General features: G+C 38.0%; 1 protein-coding gene across 3 annotated transcripts; it reads right to left on the reverse strand.

Annotated features, from left to right (window-relative positions):
- WARS1 (tryptophanyl-tRNA synthetase 1) lies at nt 1–23,669 on the reverse strand. 3 transcript variants are annotated; one of them, XM_056346006.1, is made up of 11 exons: nt 23,522–23,669; nt 19,725–19,938; nt 18,430–18,637; nt 10,933–11,041; nt 9,940–10,059; nt 9,169–9,351; nt 7,753–7,853; nt 6,389–6,501; nt 5,143–5,316; nt 1,990–2,130; nt 1–206 (listed from the first exon to the last, which is right to left on the reverse strand). In XM_056346006.1, exons 2-11 carry the CDS (start codon nt 19,836–19,838, stop codon nt 48–50), a joined length of 1,422 nt encoding a protein of 473 aa, XP_056201981.1. In that variant the 5' UTR covers nt 19,839–19,938; nt 23,522–23,669; the 3' UTR covers nt 1–47. The 3 variants fall into 3 exon arrangements, with proteins under 3 accessions (XP_056201981.1, XP_056201983.1, XP_056201982.1); XM_056346008.1 differs by having other exon boundaries at nt 19,725–19,858; nt 23,522–23,632; XM_056346007.1 differs by having other exon boundaries at nt 23,514–23,588.
- Between the last annotated feature and the right edge of the window lie 60 nt (nt 23,670–23,729).

Genomic DNA, 23,729 nt, shown 5'->3' on the forward strand with positions numbered 1-23,729 from the left:
TTACTTGGTTTTGGTTTAATCAAGTGGTAAGTTACATACACATTTCTTCAAAATTCAAAAGCTAGCTTCCGTGGAGTCATGAATTGCTTCACTATTTCATCTGTGACCTGCTTCCGTCTCTCTTGATGAGCTGCTACCAAGGGCTGCAATGTTTCAATAAGGACCTTCTTCAGCTCCCCCGTGAGCAATTCCCCACTTGTGTATGCCTGTCAAGAAAGTGTTGATTACTAAATGTGGTGCTATATGGAAAAAGACTCAGTGACGAGTATTTCTTTAAAAGCCTGGCCCTAACAAATACAGATTTGGATGCCTTAAAAATAAGCACATGCAGTATCATTCTGAAGATGTAACTTGCAAAGAAAGATTAAGGCAGCTGGGCAATTTCATACATGACAATTTATATGGACTGAATAAGCTACATTCACAAGAATGTAACTGGGAAATCCTGTAATTATTTTCAGGAAACTGCATGTTTTTCTCCCTGGAATCCCAGTTCAATTAAACAGTCACCCTAAACTGTTTTTTGCAATAAGAGCTACAAATTCTCGTATTTTTCTCTCACTGCATTTGGGTAAGAGATTAGATGGGATTCAAATACTTTTTTATAGCAAAGACTCAGAATCTATGTTCTTACTAATAGTCATATTCACAGTTGGCAATGCATTCAGTTGCTCTGACGCTGAAAATGCTTTAGCTAGAAGCACAGGCTACCAGCTGACTGGTTCAGCCCATGGCTGGGGCAGTCCAGCTACGATTTGAAATAACAAAACCCATGATAATCTTACTTCCCCTTGTCATCAAGCCATTTGTAGTATCAAGTCAAGGTGTAACTTGCTGATGCTCACTCAGCAACAGTAAAATACAGTAACAATGAACTGAACTGTAATTTCAGTGGTGGTTTTTGGGGGTGGTGAGTTTTTCTGGTTTTGTTTGTTTGTTATAAAACCCACTAACATTGCTTTCTCTGAAAGCTTATTCCTCTGGTACCATTAACTGCAACAGTTCCATTACTGCCGTTGTAAGCCGTGACTTCATGTTTTCTAATCTGGTTCAGAGGCAGCATTGCAGCAAGCTTCTAGCTGTGGTCTAGGCTTTGTCTCTGCAGCAGAATTAGACTGATACTGTTGCAGTGGTTGGAGACTAATGGAAAACAGCTCATTAAGTCAAAGGTGCTCCAGATTTCCATGAGAAATTTGCAACAGTCGGCATGGGGATTAGTAGCTATCCAACTCCGCTCCGGTGTGGGCAAGAGAGGGTTGGAGAAGAATCTGCAGCTTTTGACTTTCTTGCAGCTGTTGCCAGCATGAGAAAGCTCATAAACCAATGTGACATGGGTACCATCAGTGCTGATACTGCCTCACAGAGAATGCATGCTGCCTAGTATTGATGGTGATCGTGTAGCTGAATGAAGTGAAATGTCTTGCTACCACCCCTGGGGGAAAAAGTCTACAAGATAAGGTGCATTTTCCTCAAACCCATATGAAACCCAATTTCTGCTTGGTCTCAGTGAATCAGTTCCTCATAGCCATTACATTTCTTGTGATAATAAGAAAAAACAAAAAACCAGCAAGCTTTAGACATAAGCTTCTGTAGTTTTGCAGAGTATTTAGGTACCTTGCAGATAAGGAACAGGCAGAGTGTATTATACAATTAACACCAATCCTACAGCGGCCACATTTGAAAGGTAAGGGAGATACTGTCCTACACTATGCCGGAGATCCCTATTAAAATACTATGGATTCTTCTTTTTTAATTTTTTTTCCTTAAAGAACAGATAGATTGGTCTGTGAGAAAGAAGCACATTGCAAACAAACAAATACAAAGATCTTAATACTGAATTGCAAAGGATGAGGAGCGTAAGGATGACAACACAATTACCTTCCTGGAGAAGGTTCATAGGACTTAAGTTTCAGCATTGTTGAGGACTTAGTTACAGCTTTGTCCTCACAATCAGGAATGGATAATATTATCTTCAACTTGGCTACTTACCTGCTTCAGTTGTTCAAGCCTGTCATCATCCTCTAGGAAGAAAGTCAGGTACATAAAAGACACATCAACATCACAGTTACCTCCGTACTTTCTGTGCTCTTCAATAGTATCTCTGCCTCCTGAGAAGGCATGCTTGTTAATCTGAAACAACATAATAATGTTATAGTATAATTTCTACTAAATTCTGGATTACTATATTGTAAATGGAGGTCTATCATGATCCTCCAAATTCTGTATTAAGGACTAGCTGAAGTGTGAGTGGGCCCAGTTAATGCAGAGCCTCAGGACCAAAGCAGGGAGGCAAAAGGAGGTCATTAGAATCTAGCAAGGAAAAACGGCTACACACATACTCTTCAGACCACATATTCAAATGAAAATGAACAAAAATTTAAAATAATCCACCCAAGAGTCAGTTAAAAAGCTTTTAAGTTCCTTTTGCTGAAGCTGTTTTCTGTTGGATAGAATTTGTGCTTACAGGGAGTGTCCTTCATGTAAGAAAAAAATAAGGTATTTACTTCATCAAGAAATTAATTTTGAAAGAGATGGAGGAGACATGGAGAATTTTTGAAGAAATCCTAGAGAGATTTTAGCTGCCTCCTCTTTTCAGGGAAAAGGAAAAGAAGAGAAAGCAAAATCAAAGATTACAAAACTCTGGTTAGAATGGCTAAAATTAAACAAATGCCCAATTGTTCAGTCTAAAAGTGGAATACTTGCTGACTCTCACCCCCTCTTTTTAAGCATATCTTCCTATGGGCACATAAACTGCACTGGTGAAGAGATCTACCTGCTACTCCCATTCCCAGTAAATTCAGAAGCTACTGGCCTGTTTTAAAAATTTATACATGTGTAGAATTCTCAGAAGATGCTAATCTTCCTACAAATTTAAAGAAAATAAATTGCCAGGAAGAAAGTATTTCTCAACCATAAGCTGAGCTGTCATTTGGCTCTTGTATCTTTTCAGGTATCATCATCAACCAGCCCAGAGACACACATGTGTATGAAGTAGATTTTTTTTTTAATTTTTATTAATTCTAGTATGTAGAAGCTGTTATATATTTAAAATTTCTGAAGATTCTTACTATCTGTATGACTGTCTAGTGCTTTTTTGCATCTTTCTAACCACCAGTTACAGATGATGTCTTGTGGCAATGAATTACATACAAAAAATTGCACTGATTTATATCTTCAGAAAATGAACCACCATCTGTCACATTACACCTATTATATCGTAGGACAGTCTGAATAGCTGCCTCCATATCTGTAAAACCAAGTTTTTACATATTGTTTTGCACTTACCTCTCTCCTTACCAGAATTTGAAATTCTTTGTATGAATTTTTTGCTATGTCCCTCGTCTCTACAGTTTTGTCTTTTTACTAAGATGAGAGGGATGAAATACAATACGCCAGGTGAAGGCACATTGTTGCTTTATATAAAATGTTTCTTATATTAATCTCAAGTTCTTTTTTTACATATTCTGGCATCTACTCCTTGACCGAGGGTTTCAATGATTTATCTACAGTGATGCATTGATCTTTTCCCTGAATTAGTACAGGCTTAGAATTTAAATAACACTTTCTAGGAAACCAAACAAATAATTGAGTTGTAATTTGGTGCTGATAGGTGAAACAAGAATAGTTTATTGTAATGTTGCCATTCATGTCCATGGACTTCTCAGAAGCTTGTCAGCCTTTCCCAATATGTAGTAATTTTTCATTTTCTATTACCTGTAAGTTTTGAACCCCATTACTTAGCGACATCCTAATAATCTGAAAAATGCTGTAAGCAGTAATTTTTTGTGTGCAGCAGTGGGACTCTCTTTTTAACCTTCATCCATCACTGGAAGAGACCTTTCCTTCTCTATTTTTTAATTTATTGGCCATAACAATATTTGGTCTTTTACTCAAGCTCTATTTCCATAATTATTTCTGATGGGTTTCAGAAGCTGAAATAAATCACTGCTTGTCCTTCATTACTCAATACTTTACATTATGTTCAGAAATTTTTCTTTATAGCTTTTACATTCAAAGTAGCTAAAACTATTTTGTTATTTTTCCAACCTACTTCGCAGATAGCATAAACAGGACTTATTAACTGGGCATAAGGCATCTTGGATCTCTCTGCAGATTACTAGCTACTTGCCAGGAAAAAAATGGAAGAAAGTTACTAACACTACCACTATGTATCCTCTATTCTGAAATTACAGCTTTTTTAAAAAAACACACAGCTCTGTAATTGTGTAAATAAATTGGAATTATAATAATCCAAACACATGAAAAATTCCAATTCTTCAAAACAGTACTGTTTAATCGGTTTCTACATAAGATAATGAATCATTATGAGATGGCTGTAGAAGAATCTGATCTATACATAGGTTTGTCAACCATAAAAGAATTAATCCAAGCCCATCCAGCAGAAAAAACACATACATCTTTTTTCTTGTTCTGATCGATAGTTATTTCATGTCTGGTTATCATGCCTATAAATCATTTTCCGGAGACTGTTTTTTTTTTTTTTTTTTAAAATAACACAACACAGGTGAACTTCTGTCAAACCAAATCCTTTGACACTGGGTAAGAGGGATTTTCCTTTGAACTTGAAAAGGCATTCACATGGAAGAAAATACCCTTTCTAAAACTCAGATGAAATTCAACATAATATTTATTTATGAACTGGAGGGAGGAATGCATGGCAGCAGTAGATCCCCAAGTAGCAGGAAAAGCCTGACCTGTGTTGCAACTGACACCCTGCAATGCTTGGTTCTCTCAGCGTGGAAAGGCAGTCAAAAGAAAGAGCTGTTTATTTGATTTACACCAAGGACTGTCAGATTTCAAAACTATGGAAACAAAATATTTGTTTTTAGAGCATGAGTCTCCACAGTGCTTATTTTTACACCACTGCTCTGCAGGTATCAGATAAACAAACATGATGTTTTGTATGTTATTCTAGGTAATATTTGTACTGTTTAACTAGTTGGCAAGGCAAAAGACTGTATTTGATAGTCTAGTTAAATCTGCATAACTCAGTCAATTTCTGAAGATGCTTTACCATGAAACGTATGGGAAAAAGGATTCAGATTTCATCATTGAAACCACGAGGACCACCATTCCTTTTTGTTATAAAGCTTTGCACTCTCAGGTTTTGCAGGTCCTTACCTTTGTCTTGATTTGTTTGGGTGTGTCAGTGAGGAAGATGGAGGAGTTTGGGTCACTAGCACTCATTTTTGTCTGTGCTCCTTGCAGGGCTGGGAAGAAGACTGAGTGCAGTAAGGCTGGTTTAGGCTGTCCAATTCTAGGTGCTACATCCCGGGTCATTCTAAAATAAGGATCCTAGAACAACCATCAATAAAAGCACAGAATAAAGTTGAAAAATGTGATTTAAAAGCTGATTAGTGCTGACCTGTTTATGCCTTAACATGTGGCCTCAAGAAAACCCAAACCAAAACCAGAAAAAAAAAACCAAATCACAAAGTGTCCTAGAACCTACTTCCAATCCAGCTCATCCCAAGAAACAAACCAACAAAATCCCTTTTTTCATTCTCATACTTTTGTTGTACACTCTGATTCCCTCAGCTAATAGGCATATTTACAAAGACTTATATGAAGTCAATTACACCTGGAGACTGATGCAGACTAAAAATGAAAGCTTCCTCCCAAAACGTTTAATAACCAGCACAGAATCTGAACTAAATCAGTGATCAAGCTGGCAGTGCTGTGCTGATGACCTGACTTAAACCAACTGCAATAATATTACCAGCTAATATTGTGGTGATGAATGTAATTACATGATCTTCCAGTGACCGTCCTTGTGACTAAAATAGCTAAAGATTCAGAGAGTGCAGAATCTGATTCCTAGAAACAATGCTTATTTAAAAGTAATGATGTCGCTTGTAGCTGATGGTCTTCCATCCTCTCTAAATATATCTGAATTGTTAAGGTTCTGCAGCCTTTCTGGCAAACTATTTCAATGCTTCTTTATTCTCACTGATAGAAGGTTCTTCCCTATGGTTCAATGTAAATCTCTTGTGGGGCAAGTTGAGCCCATTACATCTTGTCCTAGTTACCATGGAGATGGCCAAAATCATCTTCTTACCCCCATGTCAGTACACTTTTGCATAGTTACTTTGCTTTCACAGATGTCAGCTCACTGTGAACTGGATTGAGATCAAGATAGATCCAAGACTACACAAGAATGCGCAATGCATGAATACATGATTGTTGGGTTAAGCCTTCATCTTCATCAGGACACAGCACAACATCCTTCTATCTCTTCCAGCTTCTGCCCCAGAAAAGTGCTTACAAGAATGTTTTCCAGATATTTTGATATACCACCACAAAGCTTAAATAGTATGTTACAAAACCAAATCCATGATAAACAAATCAAGTAATATGACTTTCTTACCTGATCGATAGCACATGGGATAAGACACTGAATGTTCTCCTTGCCATTGAAGATCTGTGGAAATGATGAACTGAAAGATGGAGCAGCTTGAATAGCAGGAAAGCTGATCTTTCCTGGAAAACAACATGTTTGGGAAAGCTAAGCAGCCATTATAAGCAATGACAAATAGAGAGAACTTTCTGAAATATGTACAGTGCACAAGCGAATCATTCAGACAGTTGAAGACCCACATCTATCTTTATCAAACAGTGTTGCCTTATCTGAGGAACCTTTATTTTTTTGCCTTCTATGATGTCAACAATCCTTCAACTAACATAGAAACTAAAGAAAAAAGGCAGGCTGTGATCACAGGTTTCAGAAAAGGTTCATCAGTGCATACTCTCTTCATCATTGAACTATCCACCCTTCCCAGAAATACAATTGACTATATCACCACTGAGCTGCTTTCCTCACCCCCCCCTCTTTGTGAGAGAATGACTACAGAGATACTTCTCAGGCAAGTTCCCCTCTAAGATCTTACTCACTGCTATATGCATGCTGTACTCATGAAGCATCTCAAATGTGTCTAGCTTTTTTTTTTAATACAGTGCTTAATCACATGGTGACCAACCTGCTTCCTTGATCAAAACCCTCTCAGAACAGAAAGCAAATAGCAGATTTTTCCAAACATGTAATGAAGTCATTACCACAATATGAACTTTCATTAGAGCACTGTTAAAACAAGTAGGAATCTGTCCCTTAGTTACAGTGAATGCTGAAACGCTGTCACTCACTCAATTATGGGTCAAAGAATGTTATGAGTGCTCAGGAACACCAAGGCTTCAATGCTATCTTTGACACAATCTTTTTTTTGGCCAATGTGATAGAAATTTGCAATCATAGTGAAGTAAATGGAAGACAGATTTACCCAGCACCTTTCTGTAACTAGGCTTTTGAGCACTCCTTAATTTTTTTCATATGCATACATGCGTATGTATTAATAGAACCTTTTCTGAAGAGAAATGCTTCTATATAACTTTGGTATGGAAATTTCTAGGAGGCATAACTGACTATAGTTTCAATCACTACATACATTAAAAATATCCAAAAGTTTTCTATCCTGGGCACTTCAACACTTTTGTTTTGTACTTGGCTGTTACTAAAGCCATAAAGGTAGATATTATACTAGAAATCTCACCATGAAGTATTTTCTATATTGAAGGAATCACAATAACAGCCTTTTAGAATCAGCCTAGAAACATGGATCATCTTGGTTTTTCTAACAGTTTTGTGAGTGGCAGATACTAATCTCTTTAAATTATTACTTAAATAGTGCCATAGAAAGTGAAAGCAAGCATCACTTCTAGTGACTCATTATTTCCTACCAATGCAATCGCTGTCTGTAAAGCCAAAGATTCCTTTCACTTGGTTAAATGTAACATGCTTCTGAACTTTGACGATGTTTTTGTAGAATCCAGTACTTGTCCTGTGAGAAAAAGTGGCAAAATAAAGTAAGAGTAGAAATGTGTAGGTAGAAACTTTCACTCCAAAAGCTGAGAACGTCAAAAAACCTGCAGGACTAAATCTCACAATTTCAGGCTTTTTGTGGCCCAGTGAGATTAACAATTAAAAAATTATTAACAAACAAAAATTCTGTGCCTTGAAAGTTTAATTTATTCTTCCCTCACTCCAACACTTACAGCAAACATATTTTTGTCACAATTAACAGTCTAAACCCAGAAATATTTTGATTTGGAAATGGTGCCAAAACACCTCATGAAGCCTGAAATTTACTTATTTTATAATTCTCTGTAAACTCAGGCAACCTGAATGGATCATGTCTTCTGTGTTGCTTGCTACCCCCAGTGTGTATCCCATACAGGACACTGCAGTTCACTGAAGGATTAGTAGTTCACATCCTCCAAATTCTCATTTTCTACAAGCCAAGTTTACGGGTTGGACTTTGTCACCAAATAGGGCACCAGCATTTCCAAATTAAAAATAGTTCAGCAACTATTTTTTATTTCTGCTGAGGAGCTAAAGCGAAAGAAACAGCAGTTTTGAACCGCCCTCATTCAGCCACAAGACTGATCTGTGTTGATGCAACTTTCTACGGCAGGAAAGCCAGGAGACTGAAAGGAGGAAAAACTGCTTTGTAGACTCCACGTTCTGGGGGCTGTATGTTATACAGTTCATCTCTAAACCACACGTTCTCTCATCCCAGTCTTTAAGGAAGCTCATCACCCCACATGGAAAAACAAAGGCCACAGCTTCAGTTCTGAACTCTGCCATAAAACTTCTTTCTTCCGAGACGGCAGTTCCAATAGCAGTTTCTTTTTCTTAAATCTTCTTTAAATTTTACTCAAAGTTCAAATAATAATTTTTCATGCTGTATTATTAAATTAATTGACCACAACAAGTTTCTAAGAATGACTTTTGTTAATGCAGATAAAGTGTAAACACATCTCAGAGATTCTGATACCATCTTAAACAAATCAGTCTGGAGGTTTCTTGGTGGTTTAGGTATTTTTACAATTTAGCTGGTTTAATATATTTCTTATAATTTAAATTTAAGCACTGCACACACAAGTATGTGTTCATATGTTATATAGGAGAATGACAATATTATACAAATAAATTTTAGCAGAAAAATTAGAATGTTTCTATTTTAAGTGTTGTAAAACTTGCCTTGAAGCTTTCAAATTTATGTACCTTTATTAAAACATTGCTGGCTGTCAAAGCTGGAGAGAAAATACAGACACTTTTTTTCATTACAATGCCCTAAAAAAATTTATACTTACCCCAAATAGTCTAAATCAGAAAATATAAAGGTTTTGTTGATGTCAAAACCACATGCAATGATGTCTTTTGCATTTTCTCTAGCATACTCATGTGCCTTCTCAACTGTCAGGTCCTTCCAAAGGTATTTCTCATCATCAGTCAACTGTATAACTAAGGGAACATCAAACACTTCTTGAAGCCACCTAATAAATACAGAAAGATTTTTATCGCGAAGTAAGTTAAAATAGGGACATGAATCACACAGCTAAAATATTTTTACACATTTAAGCAAAAGTATAGGAGGTCTGCTTCTCTTTTCTTTGTATGCATATGCAGTTATGTTTATGTGAACAGGATAAATAAACATTTTATACAGATTATGATGACAACTTACTTGGAAAAAAAGACTCACACATGGTTTCCTGTACATACGATAGGGGTCATCATTTGCAATGGAAACAGAATTCAAAGAGACTTTTAGCTCTTCGAGTCCCATGTCTCTGTGCTGCAGGCACCATGTTACATGGCAACGTTACCCAGTCTCATCACAAACTCATTTTTAAGAACAAAAATTCTAAGGAGTGCCACAGGGATAAGGGTGCAAGGAAGAGTGCTTTATGGCGACGCAGGGATTACGACCATTTTAGTGAAAAGATAAGATTGCATTAAGTTCATTAATATTCACCTCACATAACCAAAACTCTTTGTAATGTATCATTTCAGCAGTTCTATAAACCACATTAAACATTTCCAAAATGTTTTGATCAATACAAATGGTAGAAATCACTTACTTTGTAAATATAAATGGGATAAGATGACCAACATGCATTGCCTGAGAGGACGGCCCTCTGCCTGTGTAAAGGTAAAAGGACTTCTTATTTTCATAAGCATCGAGGATTTGGTCCATATCTCTAAAAAAACCCAGAGAAAACACGGTGCAACTCTTTAGGAAGAAACATGCACAACAAAAAGCTTCTGTTCAAAATCTGAGTGCTTTTAAAGCCAAATGTATTTGTAAATAAGATATTGTACGGTAAGTGCCCTAGAAAAAGGTTTTGTTTGTTAATTCTTTTAATTCATGAAAGGTATTGTCTCCTTCAGTCTCCATCAAAAAAACTCAAAGAAAAATTAAATTAAAATTTAATATTTAAATGAAAATAAAAAATGTGCATATTTTAAAATCACTTAATTGCATAATAATTTCTAAGGCCTAGTAAAACAGAGCTGGGAATCATTTCCCAAACAGGTTCAAACAACCAGCTTGGAATGGTCTCTGGTGGAGGTTATGCCCCGAGTCATGCTCAGGCACTTATTTGAAACATGCTAGTTGCCATAGGCCAAAAGCCCACGCATGCTGACAATAAGCTGATGTTTAAGATTATTCCCTGAGCCTTTTTTATGTAACAATACAGATGCATAGGTCCAGAGCTCACACGGACCCTTGCTGACATCAGCAGTGACACCACAGGAGCCCTGGAGTTCTCTGCTAGGCCAACGCCTGTATCTGGCCGCCAACATAGAGCTGAAATGGAACCTGTACAAAGATTCTGTGCACATTTCTTCACTTTGGGATTACTGAGGATATATAAGAAACCAATGCAACCAAGGGTTTCAAGTGCTGCCAGGGGAAGTCTCTGCAGTAGTTGCTAATTTCAAGTGACACAGTTGGTTTGCCTTGGTATAAAGGAACATGGTCTTTTGCTAGTCGTAAGTTTCTCCTAGTAATGTTGACAGAAAGTCCACCTAATAGGACCTTTTTGAATTTTAAAACAATAAATCCTCACCTGTGAGAAAAAAAGATTCCTCTACGTAGAAAGCGGTGAGGCTTTTGCCCAATAGCTCTTTCTATTCGATTGATCAGATCTGTGTCAATTTTACTGCTGCCAAACCGAACTATAATCATAAAATGTGAAAAAAAAAAAAAAGAAAAAAAGAAAAAAGAAAAAAAAAAAGGTAAGCATAGCATAGCTACAATCAGATCTTGGATTACCAATAGCATATCAATGTAGTCTAGATTAAAAAGGACACCTCTTTCTTCAAGCCTCTGGTAAAATGGCTAGATTTTCCTGATTCTTGCCTGAAGTCCTAGCAGTCATTTGCAGTCCTAACTCTACGCTAGGAGGCCCAGTCCATTCCCAACATGTAGTATTGCTTCATCCATGAATGATTATAATTGCAGTCTCCTTACAGCAGAAGTATTGATGTTCAGAACACAAAAAAAAACATTCCAAAGAAACATATTTAGGTCAGTAACTTGGCTGCTGTAAGCCACAGGATAAAAATGGCTGTGAGGCTCTGAGTGTTCTTCTCAATGTCTAAATTTTCTGCCCTCAGATCACCTTTTTTCACTTTCCAACCCCAAATACTCTTCTGCAAATTTAGTTCTTTTATATGGGCGTGATTGTAGACACTGCTCCCCTCAAGAGGCTTGAAAAGGTAATGCATAATAGTCTTCAAGGCAATCAAATAAGACTTATTACTTGGTGGATTAGGAAATCAGCTAATAAAAATACACTTTCAGAAGTAGCCATTTCATTCAAAAAGGGTTTTGATAGAGTTAAAAAGCAGTATTTTTTCCCCAATCCTAATAAAACTGAACTGCGAAAGTCTTATTTCTTCCTTAAAGCTTCAGTAAAGCCTTCTATACACCAGCCCCAGTTCTTGGACCCTAATAGCTCCATGATTTGAACTTGATCAAAAAATCTAGACAAGAATCTCCTCTTTGCTATTATTCTGGTCTATTCAACCTTAGAACAACTTGCCCTATTAATTATTGAAAATGCCAAAGTAGATAACAAAATAGAGATTCTGAATGTAAAGATACATTTTATCTGTACAAACTAACTAGATCTATCTATTCCAACTATCTTATTACAGGGAGACTACACTGGCAGATTCCATGGTTATAAGACACATGTCCACACAGGAGCAGCACTTTGGCTCTTCCTAGTTGTAACAGGAAATAATCATTCCACAGGAATATACTGCCAACACTCAACAAATTTCAAACGTCTTGCCAATTTCCTAATGAAAGTAGAAACAAAGAAATTAATTCTAAATCATTCATTATGCAACTAGTAAACTATGACTTACACGACTGCTATACTTCCACCCTGTGGAAAACACAACAATTGCTTTGAAAGCCCCACATACGATCAGCTTTACTTTGAATTCCCTCCTTATGCACGTTCTTGCTTCTAAATTTTCTTTTTTAAGCCAGAAGCCAGTAACATTAAAAGCTTTCCTTCTGGAATTTTGGAATTAACCAAAATGACCTTCCTCAGACTACAACTTTTTACCAGAGCAGGTAGGCTTCTAATGTTATATACTAGCACATGGTAATGATCCTTAACTGGACAGCTAACAGTTTACACCACTGGACAGGAAAGTGACTGACTGCAGGTGGAGGCAAAGCTCTCAATCTGTGCTAGTTACCTAATGTACTGCATTGGGTATGCAACTCATTTTACAAAGAAATGGGGCTGCAAAGAATATTAAGCACACTGGTGTAATTTGAAAAGCCCAATATTCAAACACACTGGGCTTATACTAGACTAGACTAATTCCTTGCTGTTTCCTGTGGAAGAAATGAGGCCTTCCGTCCCTTTACAGGTCCCCAAAGCACAGCATGGAGGCTACTTTTAGTCCATCAAGGCTTTGCACACATCTCAAAAAAGACTATTCAGACTGCAGTGCTCTCAAGGTATTTATGAGGGATGGGACAGACGAGTCAGACCAACACGTACCCTGGAGCACCAGGATGCCGAGAAGCCCTGTGTACAGGTAGTTCCTCTCCTACGCTCTGGCTGAAAATGGGGATGTGTTGTTAATTTCGTTATGTGAAGTTTTTTTGATTTGTTACATGAATTATTCACTGAACAGCCTTTCACAAAAAAAAAAATAAAAAATCGGGAATCCTCACTGAAATAACGACTCTATCTTGACAGGAAAGGAGAGTGGCAATGTATCCAATCTGAGCATCAACTTGGAGGCAAGCACTTCTGCTATTCCAGACCCTCTATATCCATTTGATTTTCTTCTAGAATTACTGGTTATGCACACCATTACTACAAAACTTTGTATATAATCATTAAACATGAGGTTAGTAGGAATTAATTACTAAATGGGAGGGAAAACTAGGCATTTTATCATAGAATGGTTTGGGTTGGAAAGGACCTTTAAAGGTCATCTAATCTAATCCTCCTGCAATGAACAGGGACAGCTTCAACTCCATCAGGATGCTCAGAGCACTGTCCAACCTGGCCTTGAATGTTTCCAGGGATGGGGCACCTACCACCTCTCTGGGTAACCTGTGCCAGTGTTTCACCACCCTCACTGTAAAAGAATGTCTTCCTTATATCTAGTCTAAATCTACCCTCTTTTAGTTTAAAGCCATTACCCCTTGTCCTATCACAACAGGCCCTACTAAAAAGTTTATCCCCATCTTTCTTATAAGCCCCCTTTAAGTACTGAAAGGCTGCTATAAGGTCTTGCTGGAGCCTTCCCTTCTCCAGGCTCATGAACCCCAACTCTGTCAGCTTTCTTCATAGCAAAGGTATTCCAGCCCTCTGACCATTTTCGTGGCTCTTCTCTGAGCTCGCTCCGACAGGTCCATGTCCTTCCCGTGCTGAAGGCTCTAGAGCTGAATGCAGTACTCCACACGAGGTCTCAGGAGAGCCGAGCAGGGGGGAAGAATCACCTCCCTCGACCTACTGGTCACGTTTCTGTTGATACAGCCCAGGATATGGCTTTCTGGGCTGTGAGTGAACAGTGCCGGTTCGTGTCCAGTTTTTCACCCCCAAGTCCTTCTCCACAGGACTACTCTCAATCCCTTCATCCCCTAGCCTGTCCAATACTGGGGGTTGCCTTGACCCAGGTGCAGGACCTTGCACTTGGCCTTGTTGAACCTCATGAGGTTCACATGGATCCACTTCTTGGTCTTGTCCTGGTTCCTCTAGATGGCATCCTGTCCCTCAGGTGCATCAACTGCAACATTCAGCTTGGTTTCTGCACGATTATCTAATAGGAAACAAGTTCCTGCTTACAATTGTTCATTCACTCCAGGTGAATCAAGCAGGATATGACACAAGGGAAACACTGGGCCCACCCACTGACCCATTAAAATAAATGTCACTAAAAAAAGATGAATGCTGGTACATGATTCAGCAACCACTGCTTTAATCCGTATGTTTTCTGAATGTTATTGCATCTGCTTTTCCTAAGCAAACCTTAGTCACCGAATGAATTTTCTCCTAGCAAATAAAATGCATTACAAAATAGCAAAGTAATTACAATCTGGATGAATGCTAAAAAGAGACCAAATGAGTACGAAATGTTTGTTCAGAAGAACAACAGAAACTGGCAAGAAGCTAATCTTGCACAAACAGAACATGAGAATGCCCCAGATTAATTGGGCATATACTGTCACAGGAAGTGATTAAAATCTCTCTGATATACAGAACAATCTACTGTAAATGCCGAAGTACCTTTACTAAACATTTACAGACCACACAATCCCTCTTCATTGCCCATCTTCATCTTTCCTGCTAAAAAATTGCATAAATTTTCCTTACCTATTTCCTCTTATCCTCTTATGAGGATGTGCAAAACATTTTATGCTTCCTATCCACAAAGAACCTGCCTTCTGAAACAGCTTCTGACAAGGACTGTCTCCATTCCCTAACAAGCTTTAAAAAAATTCCTAGCATGCTTTTGTTCTCCAGTGTTCTAGCTTTTACCAAAAGGCAGCTTTCAACTTGCTGTACATAAGTAGTCCTGACAGCTGCCATTTTCAAAAGTGTATTTGCATTTGGTGAAGTTATTATGTACTCTTCCTCTTTGCCATTGCCATGTTATATTTGCATACAGAAAACTAATACCTTACTATTTGTTTTACAGTAACTTCACTGACTAGGCCAGTCTCAATAATCTTTAAACAGTCATAGAAACTGGGAAAGGTTCCTGGAGGCTGGAAGAAAGCAAATGACACTCCTACCTTGAAGAAGGGCAAGAACAAGGATCTGTGGAACTACAGGCCACCCAGCCCCACCTCAATCTCTGGGCATGTGATGGAGCAAATAATCCTGGAAAACATTCCCAAACATTATCAAAGACATGAAGTTCACTGGGAGTAGTCAGTGTGAATTTATGAATGGGAAATCATGCCAGACCAACTTAATAGCCTTTTATGATGATATGACTAGTCTAGTAGATGAGGCAAGAACAGCAGATATTGTTCATCTCAACTTTAGAAAGGCTTCTGATACTGTGTCCCATCTCATTCTTATAGATAATTGATAAAAGTCTGGACTAGATAAGTGGACAGTAAGATGAACTGAAAACTGGCTGAATTGCCAAGCTCAAAGGGTTGTCACCCAGAGCACAAAGTCTAGCTGGAGCCCAATATTATTTATGCTCCCCAGGGGGTTGATATTGGGGCCAATACCGTTTAACATCTTTATTAATGATGTGGATGACTGGACAGAGTACACCCTCAGCAAGTTTGCAGATGAAACAATACTGGGAGGGATGGGTAGCTAATACAACAGATGGTTGTGGTGCCATTCAGAGACACCTCAGCAGGCTGGAGAAATGGTCTGATAATAATATCATGAAGTTCAACAAAAGAGAATGCAAAGTCCTCCACCTGGTAAGGAATAACTCTGCACACTGGTACAGGCAGGGGGTCAGCTGGCTGGAAAGCAGCTTGGCAGACAGACCCCAGGGTCCTAGGGTACTGGCAGACAAGGAATTGAACATAAGCCAGCAACGTGCTTCTGTGGTGTAAGAAGGTCAAAGGCCTTATGGGCTGCATTCAGAACAGTGCTGCCAGAATGCCAAGGGAGGTGATCCTTCCCCTCTAGTCAGCACCGTTAAAGACACATCTGGAACATTGGGTCCGGTTCTGGGCTCCGGCCATGGACATACTAAAGTGAATCCAGCAAAGGCCCATGAAGATGAAGGTCTTAGAGCATCTGTCATACAAGGAAAGGTTGAGAGAGCTGGGATTGCTGAGCTTGAGGAAGAAAAGGCTCAGGAGGGATCTTATCGATGTGTATAAACACACAATTAGGGGAGGTGGTACGGACTAAAGAAGACAGCACCAGACTTCCCAGTGATGCCCAGTGCAAGGACAAGAGGCAATGGGCACAACCTTAAACAAAGGAAATTCCATTTAAACATATGAGAAACGTTAATTTTGTGCACATGGTCAAATACAGGAAGAGGTTTCCCAGGAAAGTCATGGGATTTTCATCCTCAGAGATAATAAAAATCCTACTGGACAAAGTCCCGAGCAACCTGCTTTAGTTGACTCTGCTTTGAGGAGGGGGGTTGACTAGATGATCTGCTGAAGTCCCCACCAACTTCAACCATTTTGTTATCACTTGCAATATTCAGCTATCAGCATGGTTAACATACAAATCTCTTTCTCACTCATCCCTCTGCTCTTTGCTTATGCCCAAACAAACAAAAAGGAAAAATTAAAGGAATATTCATGTCTAGTACTTAGCGAACAGAATCTTGCTTCCCAGGATATCTTCAGGCTGTTTTGTTGTAACCATACACTTAAGTGTACGTCTAGAACAACCATTTGAGAAGAATATCCCTTACAATTACATAGTGGTTTTAGCACTTCCATTTCTTCTGTTTACTTAAAACACAAGCACACTGGCAACTTTCTCTGGTACCACTAGTAAATAAACAGATTATAGGTCGCACAAAAATTTCCTCTGCAGTAACAGCTATCAGATGTCAAGTTCTTGGACGATACTTATTATTTTTAAAAGGGGGAAGAAGAAGAAGAAGAAGAAGAGGAAGTTTACCAATAACAAACAATAACTATTTCACTTCTGAAGTGGCTAGGGTAGCATTCTTTGAAAAATTTCTAGCACATCATTTACAACAGGCAAAATGACTCATCCACCAAATTCCCCGATCTGCTAGTAGTGTAAACACATAAAAACCCTTTAGACTAATTCACCACTCTACGGCAGATCAAAAGGTAATATGTATACAAACAGTTACTGGAAAAAAGGGCATTGCTGTCAGGCTTTAACATGGCTTTAGAGAATTGATTTACAGTGAAGTCATGCTACTCATTCTCAGAAAGACCTTGAGATTGGGACAACACAAGTATTCTACTCTTCCCACTTTTCTAGAAGACTTAGAAACTCCTCCAGGAAAACAAAAACCCTTCTCCATACTCCCTACACAAGTAACAAGACAATGAGAGACCTTGTCCACTTCTAGATTCTAACAATTATCTTTTTTCCTTCTCTCCCACTGACGTACATTTTTTTTGCACACTTTTCAGTTTCCAGTTTTTTCTTTCTCATATTACCTTCTGCACATTAAGTCAATATGCACCTACATTTGACATGATCTTACAATAACAAAGTTAAAAGAATGCTGACACTAGCAACTGACCTCCCAAAAGCAAAAATATACTGCTACTGCCACATAAGGGTGTATGCTTTATTGTGAGAAACAAGCTACTAAGCAGACACCAGCAATGTACGACTGAGGTACTAAATACAAAGACTGACAATAATGGAAAGAAAAATAAGACAAAAATACTAAAAATTAATGAACAGTTCTCTCACCTGTTTCTATGCTAGACTCAAACTATTAATATAGCGGACTGTAAAACAAATAAAGAAATTAACTAAATCCCTGTTTCTTAAATTACAAAACTTTGCAAGTGTTCTAATACCTCTGTCTAAAATATTTTCCATTGCATTTTATGTTTTTTGAATGAGCTGCACTTCTTCATCCCAGCCAGCACTTGTCTGCTTGATGATATGTCTTCTGAAAAAGTCATTACACTTAAAGTTCTGCATTAGTTTTCGATCATCCCTGCCCTCCCTAATTCGGAAGTCAAGGCAGATGTGGAGCGATGGTAGGAAGAATTCTAGCTTGTCCAGAATGATCCAGGCTCTAGCTGTTCTGCATCACAGCCACTGAAGATGAGATACTCAAAGCATCTTCACTAACATAACTTCTAATTACAGTTCTTACGTCAAAAAACAAACTGCAAGTAAAGCTTTTGTTTTGAACTGAAAAGTTATTTGCAAAGTATTTAAGTCTTCCATAGGAAATCCCTGCCTGGGACATTTTCAGCTCCTACAGCAAATTCTTCAGAAATGTGAATGCTAAGACTGGGCATAAATTAAATGTTACCTATAATAGTTTTGATCAGGATTTGTTATTAACCCTTGATGGTTTTGTAGTCATTAGTGTCGCTTTACATAAATTCCTTAGTAGAAAAGAAAGATTTGTACCTATGAGTTTGTCATAATCCACGCCTTTAGCATTTGATGTTTGCACAGTCCAGGGGTCCACAAAATCCTCATCCTCTTCTTTAGTTGTACCATTATTTATTAATACAAGGTCTCTTGGAGGCAAGCCTGCCTGATAATCTTGTCCTGTTGCTGTTTTATACGACAGTTTTAATGATAAAAGCATCCTCACTGCTGCATCAATTTCATCCTGAATAAAGGAAAAAACCCACCTGTACTTAACATACTTAAGACAAACAATTATATGAATGTTCTAACCTTTCCAAATCCTGCATCCATGCTTTGACCTGAGTTGCCTTTATTCATAAATGGTAAGTGTTTACTACACATTTGCAGCATTACTGCCAAAGGTAAAAGAAAAGCAAATAGGAGACAATCATTTCCTAATCAGCATAATTTAAAGCATCACCATTGCCAAGACATTTAAAGCACCTCTGTTTCACTTTTCAATTTCTGCCTGAGGAAAAAAACATGCCTGCCTGCTTTTCAGAGGTATAAAGCGTAACATTTTAAGCACAAATTTCTAAGATACCTAACTATAATGTAAATTATTATATAATCTACTTTACAATGCTTTTACTGGCTCATCTTAAAATAATTTATTCATTACAGTTCATTGGCAGACTTGAAGACAAACTAGAACAAAAAGTTCTTTAAAAATTTAATATTTATGACCTTTTTAGTACAAAGCTGTCATAACACCTTATGCAAGCAATAAATAGATCAACACTTTATTCAACTCTCAGTTTTCAAGGCTTACTCCCAGAAGCAATCCACTATGAGATCCCATATTAAAATTGAACACTCGTTGCCAACATAGTGGTGACAGAATAGAGAACTTTAAATTAATGGGAAATTACTAAATTACTTAAGGGAGATAAAGCAGGGACTGCCAGTATAGTTGCAGGAAGATGTATTTGCTAATGTGTACAATAATGCCTGGAGAAAAACATTTTAATGAAGCATCTAAAACCAGGGAAGACTGAAAGTGATATTAGTTTTACTTGAAAACCAAATACTGTCACACAACATGTCAACTAGCTGAAGCAGGCTTCTAAGATTCTCTGTTCTTTCTTCAGGAGTAAAATCTTTCTTTTTTCAAGTGATTACCTTGCTCCAGGTATGCCCACAGTTCACAAAATGGACATAAATACTTTTTAATAGGATTTTTTTTAACTGCAATACAAAATAGATCTCAAAATAATCATATTCTTCAGCACGCTTAAAAAAAGACCAACACTGAAAAAGGATGAGTTCAAAACATGAAATGGAATTACCTTTGCTGCTTTTCCTGCTTTTAGGGCTCTGACTTTCTCTCCTTGTTCAGTTACTCTTTCAAACAGTTGAAGTGGACTCAGAGATTTCACATCACAGTTCGGACTGTCAGCCATTTTGCCAGACTGCAAAAGATCTGTTTATTTACAATTCAACTAAATTTAATGTCTTCCAATTCTTTCGCTTGTAGATTCAAAACAGCAGCAACAACGAGAACTGTAGGGCAAAAACCAGTGTGTTTTATTCTTTCATGTATATCTTGAAGATTAGGTGAACAGAATAAGAATATAAAAACTATACTGACCCCATACCTGATTCTATTCATATCAGATTGATAAATGTGGAGACATAAATAAAATGAGCTTCAATTTCAAACAGACATGTACTGAGACTGACAAAAGTACTAAATAAATTTAGAGATCACTCTTAATGTTGTTTGCCTATGTATTTAACACTAGAACACCTTTTCAAAGTCAAACTTAAAACTAAAAGTAATTAAATATACATATGATTCAGAGCATCTCAAAACAGTTGGTAGAGGTTATCTGATTCCCGATTAGTTAATGTTTTTGTACTACTTGATACCCTGTCAAATTCTGAATGATAATATTTTTTTATAACTATAATCTGCAATTTTGTCTTAATACGTGTAATACAGTACTTCAGCCCAAAGAAAGATATACAAGAGAAAAATTTAGTCATCACCTTTGCTGCTTTCCTCCAAATGTTACATAACACACTGATTATCCGTGAGAAATGTTGCTTTCTAAAGAACAATTAAACTTTGGGTAAGCCATAGGCTTTAAATTTAGGGAACTATTTGTTTCTCAGCAGTATGCACAAAAAATAATAGGAGGTTGTGAAGTGCTGCCTCACAATTTGATGTGGCCAATTTATGCAATAACCCAAGCTATCGTACAGCTTTTTTATTTGAGGAAAGTGATGTCATCTTAATTCATAAACTGACACTTATTTTACATGCATTGTATTCAGATGTGATAGTGACAAACGCAATGCAAGTTGAAAGACTAAATTAATTTCATACAAATGTTGCAAATGGTGGTGTGTTGGAAACACAGCATAAGTCCTAAGCATTCTCTGTCATGCTGTCCATGAAGGAAGAACTCTGTGCTCATGTAAAGTCCTACTGACTTGCCAAGGAGAGACTCACTAGCATACTATCGATGTATTGCTACATGTGAAGCATGTATAGATTGAGTTTACAAGATACGTATGTAACTGAAGCGAATCATAAAAGCTGTTAATAAAAATACACGTTCATTTGGCTCCCTTTTCCCAGAATTAAAAAAGAAACAAAAGCATGTAATCGTTGCATTAGCTGTTCAGCAGTATTTCAAAACCTTCCTTCTACAAAATAATCAGTCTAATCACAACCTTGGTTATATTTACATAGTATATATTTGCACTGCCACTGTAAAAAGCCTAGAAAAAAAAGATTTGGAAACTTGCTGGTTACCAAAATATATCTACTATTAATGCTTTGTTTGTCAGACAGCTGCAATATTCCCAGATTTCAGCTAAAGCCTGAGAAAGCCAAGAAGTGTGTACATCCAGTTGCTAATTTAATTGACTTAAGTCTATTAACACAGATACCACGCTTAGATTACATAATTAACTAATGTATTATCAGTAATAGTAAAGTTTTTAACCTAATCTCAATCCTTTCAAGTTTCATTATTTACAGTTTGATAGTGTTATTTTAAAGAGATACTTTGAAGCATCTGAAACAATTCTGTGATGTATTCCTACAATTTACTAAGATTCTTTTATTTTGATACTAGCATTTTCCTCTTTTTCATGGGCACAAGATATTTAACTGGAAAAGAAAGTATATAGAGTAAATTAATATCAGAAAATGTTTATGAAGATTAACACCCCCCTTTCTGTAGGAATATGCCAGTTTTACTGGCTTCAAATTTTACAAAATAGAAAGAGGTAACAAAAGCTGTTCTTTGGTGTAGAATAAGTTGTGACTTGGTGTTTTAACTTAATTCCTGAATGTACATTCCTGCTGATAGATCGCCTCTGTTCAGAAAGGCTGAGATGTTACAGCTGAGACTGAGCACACACATACTGGAAGCAGTAAAACAGAAATATTCTTCAAAAAGTTTGGAATATTATGGATTTAAACTGAGCAAAGAAACCCAAAAGAAGGTGCATTTTCATTAAGAAGCAGCAAAAGTATCTAGTCACTGCAACAAGAAATGAGGATATTACAATTAGAGAATGTAAAAGGTATTGACTGCTGTCCAAAACTTCTCTCTGTTTACTTCAGTACTGTCCTTATTTTCTGGTGGAATTCAAGCCAGGAATTCAGTAATCTGGAACACAGGTCTTTATCTTTTGAAATTCATAAATGCAATTGCAAACCATTTAAAAGAAGTGTCTGGATATTCTAAATTTTATCAGGACATATTTTCTTGCTTTCTTGTTGATATTACAAAGGCTAACAGTCCTAGACACATGAGATACTGCACGCAAACAGATTTGGAGGATAAAAATGATAGACGGGAACTTGAGAATGGACTACTAGGATATTTAGGACGGACCAGAGTTGAAAATGAACTTAAAAGCCTCAGTTTCACAGTGTGAACTTGAAAGCCAAGAATTGTGTACTCTTTCTATCTACGTAATACATGGTAACTTGCAATGGGTACTGCTCTTGTGACTGTTTCAGAATATTAAAGCATCATGAATATGAAATGAATATGAATATGAAATGAACATGAAAATATGAATATGGTATGAATATGAAAGAATACGAAAACATTATGAACAGCTCAAAAATGATCCTTGGCACAGGTATCAGAAAAGAACTGTATTCATGTCTCTTTCCAGCTGGATGACAATCACAGATCTATGATCATTTTCACTGTTTGCTACTCAATCTGGCGTTGGAGACCTGAGAATCAAAGACCAGGGTTTCACATTATGTTAAGTCTCCCATGACAAATATTGTTATGAGGGTACAACAAGACTTTCAAAAAGAACAGCAATATAAAGGTCCCCCCCAAAAAAATTCATGAAAGAATGAAAGAATGTGAACTTAAGTCTGCCGGCACTTATGTTCCTGAAAACTGTTTTGCCTCCTGGAAATAAAACAAAAAATTAAAAGTGAAATTAAGGCAGGTAGTATGCACATAGACATCGGGTGAAACATGCCTCAAGAAGTACTCCAACATAGGATGCATTTTGTAGTAAACCTACCTTCCCACTCATTGTAATCAATTTGTGTATGAAAATACAATAAAAGCATGCAAGGCGATTCCTTGAGATAATATGACTATTCAACCACTCTCATCTGAATAAAGTCTAATACGAATCTTTACTATACTACAGCTGTTAAGAACTGAGCTCTTGCCCAGGAACGGTTATGCATGAAATTAACCAGCAAACTCATGTTTCTAACCCTGGAGGCCCTGAAACACTTCCCCACCACAGGCCTGCCCGGGCAAGGCAAAGGCACTTTCTAACTCTCCCTTCCCTGGGCTGGGCCACATTTTCCAGCGACGAGGCACCCCCCGCCCCACTGCTTAGGGCAAAAGGCTTTTTCTTCTGACGCGCTGGCGATGCAGCCACAGGGCTGCGGCCCCGCAGGGAGCGGATGAAAACACCCTCGCGGCAGGGAGGCAGCGAGGGAGCGCGCCCAGCAGGGACCCCCGCTCCCGGCCACCCGCACTGGTCACGGCGGCGGCAACAACCGCCCAACGAGCCCGTTCCCCGCCCGCCGGAGCCTCTCAGCGAGGCCCCATCCCTGGCCCGGTCCTCACTCACTCACCGAAGCGCGGCCCGACCCGGCCCGGCTCTGCTCAGCGCTCCTCACCGCTCTGCTGCCACTACCATTGCATCACCCCTCAACCGGCACGGCAGTCACCGCTCCCGGCTGGGAAACGCATCCCCTCCGGAACCATTGCTCTCCGGTGTCCTCCCTCCACCTACAGTCACCAGCACAACGAAGCGCCCTCCGCATGGCCCTCAGCGGAGGG

Source organism: Falco biarmicus, chromosome 7, assembly GCF_023638135.1.
Source record: "Falco biarmicus isolate bFalBia1 chromosome 7, bFalBia1.pri, whole genome shotgun sequence".
NCBI classification, from domain to species: domain Eukaryota; kingdom Metazoa; phylum Chordata; class Aves; order Falconiformes; family Falconidae; genus Falco; species Falco biarmicus.

Coding starts and splice junctions, on each gene's coding strand:
- WARS1 (XM_056346006.1), bottom strand. CDS start 19,838: ATGGCTGACAGTCCGAACTGTGATGTGAAATCTCTGAGTCCACTTCAA. Junction 5,317..6,388: donor TCCCATGTGCTATCGATCAG/GTAAGAAAGTCA, acceptor TGGTTGTTCTAG/GATCCTTATTTTAGAATGAC. Junction 207..1,989: donor GGCTTGAACAACTGAAGCAG/GTAAGTAGCCAA, acceptor CTTTCTTGACAG/GCATACACAAGTGGGGAATT.